The sequence below is a fragment of the Trachymyrmex septentrionalis genome, unplaced genomic scaffold (assembly GCF_001594115.1).
Source record: "Trachymyrmex septentrionalis isolate Tsep2-gDNA-1 unplaced genomic scaffold, Tsep1.0 scaffold101, whole genome shotgun sequence".
In the NCBI taxonomy this organism is placed as follows: Eukaryota; Metazoa; Arthropoda; class Insecta; order Hymenoptera; family Formicidae; genus Trachymyrmex; species Trachymyrmex septentrionalis.
The window spans coordinates 697,016-704,814 of NW_017304136.1; the positions used below are offsets into that span (position 1 = coordinate 697,016).

A 7,799-nucleotide genomic window follows, 5' to 3' on the forward strand; every position below is an offset into this window, starting at 1 on the left:
TCAGATATATAATACATATAATAAAATATTTTGAGAATTTATATTTTAGGTATGCATAATTATTTCTATTCAAATTGTGGAAAATGACTTTTTCACAATCCGGCCGGATGATCGAATTATAAAAAATCAGCCAAGTTGATAATTGTCGAATATTTATTGTATTCCTAGTATATATATATATTATACTATGTAATAAAAAATAATTAATTGTTACACGCGAGTTATCCAATTTTTATTTTTAACGATAATTTGATTAAATATTTTATTTCAAAAAATTATTAAATCTGCAATTATTTACAGATTAAAATTCATTTTCGTCTTGCTCGGTAAACAATTAGAATGTTTTACAAATTTTGTAGATGTATCACAGACTTTTCATGAAAATATATTATTTAGTGGGCCCGTACGTACACAGGTCCACAAAAAAAAAGTATCCTGTGCTGGGGTGGAGACCCAGCTATTTTTATGTATTTTGAGTCGCTAAGTACGAATTTGACATAAAAATAGGACCATCCAGGGCAAATTTTCAATCTAGAACAAAAAAATGACTCATTTTTTCCCATTTTTGACCCATTTTTTTGCCTCACCTTTTGTCTTCACCCCAGCACAGGATACTTTTTTTGTGGGCCTGTATTATTGAAGTTGTAAAATAAAACTCAGATTATCTTTTCGGACAATCTTCATGTCATGTGATTTCCATTAAATCGCAGTTACAAGTACGATATTAAATTGACTCACAAGATCTATTTAATAAATCGTATCTCAAGATTCTTTAACGGAAACGCGATTATAAATACAAATATAAATCTTGCTAAACATTGAACATCTTCGTAATTATTTACAAGCTCGTTGATCAATTCGACGACGGAAGTTCCTCGCTACATGCGAGGAGGACACGAATGGAAAGCTGCGCCATACACGGCGCAGAATCAATTTGGCATGTACCTCAACGTCAAAATTGCATTATGGTCGATCGTAATTTCGCAAGCAGGACACAGGTGTGTGCTCTGCGGGAATATCGATGACGAGATAGCGAAGTAGCGGATATACAACAAAGGGACTCGCGAAAATGAAATTTGCGTTCACCGCAGTGCGACGTATGGGAGAACAATTCATCATTTGTCCGTTTCATCCCTTTTAATTATTTTTCTGGTGATACTAAATGCAAAGATACCTTCTTTAAAATTTAGCGATGTATAAAATTATTCCATTATTGAAACTCTCAAACTTCAACAGCAGTTACAGTTTTAGAGCTAATTTTTTTTTTTTTTTTTTAAAGAAATGTATAAAACATCAGATGTTGAAGTTATAATAAAAATGCATAAATAAAGCTTCTACAATTAAATAATAGTACTTACAAATTTACATTGAATTTTTGAGTTTTATTTTTTGAAATAATGAAGACAAATAAGATATTATAATAAATAGTACTTGATAATACATCGACTGTGATTGTCTACGCCTTGAAAATTATTTAATCATGTAATAGTAATAAAATTTTCGGTTTGTCAAATCTTTAATTTTAACCAATCGCACACGTAGCTCGTATCTAAAAAAAGAAGATACACGTACGCAACCTTCTTCGTCAGCTTCGTCGCCGGCGTTTTCCTATACCACATGCTAAGGTTTATTTCCACATCATAAGACCATCACGAAAACCGCGAAAATCAGAGCGGCTGGCGACGGCCGATAAGTCGCTATAATGGAGATAAATCGAAAAGTGCATCGGCTCGTGAAACGGCGCGCTATCCAGACCAACCTTCACGTTGCCCCCCATGAAAAAGCTTCTGCGCAAGGACGAGCTTCAGCAGCTATAAAAGCCCGCACGAAACTCATTCGCTTTCCAGTCACGTTTAGAACGGTCTTTCAAGTGACAAAAAAAAAATTAAGAACAATTCTCGAACTATTTGAATTACGTGCTTATCAAATCGACGGAAAGAGAGAGAGAGAGAAAGAGAGAGAGAGAGAGAGAGAGAGAGAGAGAGGAGGGAGGGGAAGAGAGAGAGAAAAAAGAGAAACGTGCAATTTTTGGAATTCAAAAAAGATTCGTTTTGAGTAAATAGATTGAGAAATGTAGATCCAGAATAGTATACTTCTAAATAAAAGAACCTATCTATAATTTACATTTCATGTTTTCTTTCTTTTCTTAAAATTTATTTTAGAGATTCAAATGCTGAATATTAAGAAATTTTATTTTGTATTTTGCTTTCATACGTGAATAATATTATCTATTTAAAAAATCGTTAATTGCCAATATATTAATTATCTAGAATTAAAAAATTGCTTTCGAACTTTTATTAAAGACAAATCCCGAAATTTTTTACTAAATTCTTTGTGGATATAGTGGACTCGTATCAGTGTATTTAATTTTATTTTACTTTAAACCGAGAGATCGATGAGCAAGGATGAGATTGGGCGATCTGAAAAACAGTCGCATGATCACCATCGTAGTGGTCTATCTCAGCCTCTTCCTGGATAATGTCCTGTTGACGGTAGTCGGTAATTACAACTATCCCGAGAGAAAGACGAAGAGGACTAAATCACGGGCTGAACAATTCGCTGATTCGGACATGTTTCAGTGCCAATTATCCCTGATTATCTGTGCACGCTCGACGCGAATACGACCTCGAGCGTCGAAGAGGACGAAAACGGTCGAGTGGGATTATTACTAAGCTCAAAGGCTCTGGTCCAATTAATTTTGAATCCCGCCGTGGGCATTCTCACTGGCACTCTAGGCTATGCCAGACCTCTGTTCCTGGGAAATCTCAGCCTTTTGCTGGCTGCTCTACGTAAGTTACAGACGATCTTTCATCCGTATCTGTGCTTTTCCAACGAATGGAATTCCACGATTTATCCCTGATTCAGGGACTTGTCCCTTGACAAGTCTCATTTCATGATTTCAGGCAAAACGTTGTTTTATTATAAATAAAATGAAGTAAAAAATTAAATATCAGTTAAATATTGTTGGAAGTTGAATTCAAATTAAAATTTTCCGATTATTTTTTGTTAAATTTAAATTTGTTTTTACAAAACTACCGTTTGCTTTCACGAAACTATCATTAATTTAGTGCCTGAAGTTACAGACTTCAAATAAAATTCAAAGGAACCTCTATAAACTCGAATTTTCATTGTGTCGTAGTATTCGCTTTTGGACAAACATACGAGATATTATTCTTGGCCCGGAGCATTCAAGGTATAGCTTCAGCGTGTATAGCAGTTTCCGGCATGTCACTGGTCGCCTCTCAATACTCGGAGGAAGATGAAAGATCTAAAATCATAGGTTTCGTTCTTGGTAGCATCGCCCTAGGCGTTCTTTTAGGCTATCCGATCGGTTCCGTGCTCTACGATCTCGAAGGAAAAACGGCACCATTTCTATTGGTGTCCAGTCTCATTGTTATACTAATTTGTAAGTAATCTGTTTTTTTGTAATTGTATTTGTCGGAAGCGCATATTTTGCACAAAAATAATAAAATATCAAAATACATTATTTTCACTCAGGTCTGCAAATTTTAACATTAGATGTTCAGACAAACATCGAGGTATATGTGATATTCATTATTTTAAAATATATATTTTAGTACGTTTTTTAAGATAATATAATATTAAACTATATTTACAAATAAAATATAAATGCGTAGAGCAAAGTTTATTATTCGAAATATATATGGTTAGATGTAGGTATTCTTTTTCAAGGAGTCGTTTTTTAAAAAGTAAGTTTAGAGTCTGCTATACAATTCTATCGATTTTTAATAAATTTTAACTGTCAATAGTATTGCAAGAATTATATTATTCTAAAGACTTAAAATAATAATACATTTCCCGTATTTTATGTTAAAGTCTGGATGTTTGTATATACTAAAGAGAAATTGTTAATTAAATTGTATTTTTTCATATATATCAGACAAGCAAGCAGCAACCTACTTGGTTACATTTATTGTCTAATCCACACATCCTCATTATCTCTGGTGCAATTTGGTGCTCAACCTCGCCTATGGCGATACTAGAGCCTTGCTTGCCAATTTGGCTTCGGACTCACATAAAACCTAAGGTATGTGACAAAGAGATCTTATTTCAAAATAAAAAAAAAATGGCAAGTTTTGGATGGACAATTTCATAAATTCATTATTTGTACCACCCGTATAATCATTGTCACAATTAATCAGACAATATACATATAACAATCAGAATTCCATTAAATTACCGTTAAAATTGATCGATGTTGATGAACTAAGCATAAAAAGTTAGAAACTTAATTGAATTATTTAAATAACGCTCAACGTCTGCAAATAATTTTGCAAATTCTAATTTTGTTAAAATACGGAAAAGCACTGTCTTGATTAATAACTTTTGCAGAAATGGCAACTAGGTACAGTATTTATACCAGACAGCGTGGGCTATTTAATCGGGACCAACTTCTTCGGCGTAATAGCGTATCGTTACGGGCGCAGCAAAGTGGCGATCCTGGCTATGTTCGTGGTCGGCGTTAGCGCTATTCTAATCCCGTTGGCAAACACAATGTCGCAGTTGATATTCCCTCATCTGGGAATGGGTCTGGGCATCGGTGTCGCGGATGCAGCGCTAGTACCATTACTAGCCAGCTTAGTAGATCGAAATGGCAATTATGGACCCGTTTATTCGATCCAACAAGTGGCTGTCAGTTTGGCTTACTCCTTAGGTAAGACTCTCCAATCAAACAATTCATAATTAATAATTAATGCCTGATTGTATATATAGAACAAAAGAAAATAATTTTAGAGAGTAGAAAATACAAAGTGAAAGTCAAATCCGCCCTTGGCAGACGCCAATTCCTATTGAGACAATTTACGGTTGAAAAGAACACGAAAATATATACTGCGTAAACCGCTTTTTTTAAGGACCCATCACAGGCGGCGAAATGGTTAAAGCCATTGGATTCCCGTGGGTTATGCGAATCGTGGGCATCGTGAACGTGGCGTATTGTCCGTTGTTAATATATCTGACGTTGGAACGGAGGAAGTTGTTGGCGAAGAAAGAGGAAAAGAAGGATTATGAAACGTTTCAACAGTCCATCACACCCTACGAAAGATTTTACGATTCCGACGAAGATCTTTGACAATAAATAATTCATTTAGCAACAATCACAAACTGAATATCATATCAATTAATTCGGAAAATTTTGTAAATTGTTATATACGTTAACATTTTTTTCTTTCCATTTCAAGAGATACATTGTGTCGATTACTCGCTATGTTTTTTAAGACAATACAATCTCTTAATTATTATATATAATTTTCGCGAGCCATTGTCTTCATTTTAGTAGACAATCGCACATCAAATATCATTAAATCTGTTTTTGGACACCTCAAAATAGTGTCTAGTAATGTTATTGTGTCCCCAATTAAGTGCGCCGTACAGAATTATACCTTCATCGTAATTGATAACCCAAGTGAATTATTGGCCGAACGACATCCTGGAGGCTGTCATCCATGGCACGACAATGTTTCTTGGATCGAAGAGCAGGAATTCGCTGAATTCGCAAGAGCGGTACAGGACAAGAAATGCGCGCTTCTGTTAGTGGAAACTGACGACGATCGATCGGCCACTGTAGCCGATAGCTCTGAAAGCTTATTAATGCACTCAATCTACAGCAAAATTCGTTTACGTTGCATTAACGATTCTACAGACTACCGCAAGCATTGACTTGTCATTAGCTCACGTAGATCACCGTACAGTATACAATGTATTCGATCAATCGTGTGTCCCACGATCGATTGTATGCAAAATCGGATGATTACGAGGAATTTGTGCGCGGAATTTTGAAACGCGGGGAAAAGCTAAAAATCAATAATATTTTTCCAAATATAAGTGGAAGTGTACTTAATTTAGATATATTAATTTCGCGCGAAATTTTTTATATTTTGATTGCATTTGAATCTTTTATTTAAGTTACAGTATTGTAATAATGCAAAATAAAAGGATCGTTCGTACTTTCAATTATGTATTAGCGTTTTCTAGCTGTACGATTTTTCGTGTACTTACGCGAGCAGTCTAATAATTTCGGTTGTCCGAATTAATCGACGTAAATATTGATCGTAGAAAGCGCGTAGATAAATCTTGACTATTTTTCTTCGAGGAAATCGGAGGAGTAACGTAAACAGGACGGTGATGTCGTTGATGGTCGAAGGATTTGTAAACGAGGCACATGGTGAGAGGGAAAGAGACAGAAAGAGAGGAGGCGAAATGGGGCGTAACTTCGCACCCCGGGGTTTACTCGGTGAACAACGCCGGTCGTCATTAGCAAGGGTGTTAAACTAATCGCGCCACCGCCATCGTCGCCGCGAAAGAAGCTAACATCAACCCCATGAGCGACATACATCGACAGCAAAATAAAGTATCTCTTCGAAAAACATTGTATATTAATTTAACAGCAGTGCTGGAATTATTAATAATACAGAACTAACGTCATTAATTAATCAATCGATGTTGCCTTTCGAATCATGTATGTATATCTTTTTCATAATACTCCAATGTATATTCCGCAGGAGTATACTAATTTCAGTTGTAAAATCGATAATAAAACATATTTTCTTTCTTTTCTATGATAGTAAATGTATAAATAACTTTATACATAAATATTATAGAAATAATAGCATCAAACAAGGATTGAAAGAATAATTATTTCATTACATTATGATTTTTTTTATACAAATTGTGTATCTTTTGTTCATTCTCATTTTATTTCCTTGCAGTCCTTCCTCAGAGACAATATAATCATTTTTTTTATCATTTCGTATCTATAATTAGCCGAAGAGATCAATTCTGTTTGGTATTCCATAACGAGCAAATAATTATAAAGCTGATTAAATTATATCCTATAAATAGAAAATCGATATACGTGTGGGGTCCATATTGCGGCTTCAATTCCATACGAAATAAAGCGCGTCGTGCATAAAAGCTGTCGACCACATCATTAGAAATGAGGTAGGTAAACAGAGCCGTAAATAAAACGCAAATGACGACGATGAAGGGGAGAAGTCAATGACTGAATGGACGAAAGGACGTCGTACACATATTTAATGGAAGAGCTTGATGATGGTCCAATGGTTTTTTCAACTGCCCTTGTGTAACGAAACATTGATGGCCTCCTTTAGTGACGCAAAGCTTCGGAGTAATGACAAAATAACATGGTAAAGTAAATAAATGAGATATATCAAGCAATATATATAACGATTGCAGCAGAGACGGAAGATGAAAATGACAAGAAAATGAGATCGTTTTCTGTAATCTTCCTAATCAAGCATTTTCACTAGATGATTATAAAATAACCTATCTTTAACTCAATAACAAGAAATTTTTTGTTCGCTATATATCGTGTGTTTATATTATATATAGTCTTTTTCACAAATACAAAATTCGTATTTATCTATATTTCATGCACGAAAAGAATGATTTTGCTGAAGTATCTAAAAATTTAGCTACACTATTTAAAAATATACTAAATTTTAATAAATATTTATTTGAATAGTGCCAACTAAACGTTTACTTAGTATCATTTCTTTATTGAGTGAATAAATATATATTTACTCAATAAAAAAATGATAGTTTAATCAAATTAATGGTTTTTGTATCAAATAAATATATCTTTATATTATATATATATATATATCTTATATTTGATAAATATTTAGTTGGTGGGTACTATTCAAACACAAATAATTTATTAAAATTAAAGATTTTTTTCAAAGTAGATAAATCCGAAAATAATTATACCATAACAATAATTACATAAAACTTTAAGGACTTACTATTCTAATTAGTTG

At 33.9% G+C, this 7,799-nt stretch overlaps 1 protein-coding gene across 1 annotated transcript; it reads left to right on the forward strand.

Annotated features, from left to right (window-relative positions):
- Positions 1 to 2,405: 2,405 nt before the first annotated feature.
- On the forward strand, positions 2,406 to 5,110 carry LOC108756384 (synaptic vesicular amine transporter-like). The gene is made up of 7 exons (XM_018500143.1): positions 2,406 to 2,499; positions 2,580 to 2,789; positions 3,140 to 3,406; positions 3,499 to 3,539; positions 3,902 to 4,048; positions 4,354 to 4,675; positions 4,875 to 5,110. Exons 1-7 carry the CDS (start codon positions 2,406 to 2,408, stop codon positions 5,090 to 5,092), a joined length of 1,299 nt encoding a protein of 432 aa, XP_018355645.1. The 3' UTR covers positions 5,093 to 5,110.
- Positions 5,111 to 7,799: the final 2,689 nt, after the last annotated feature.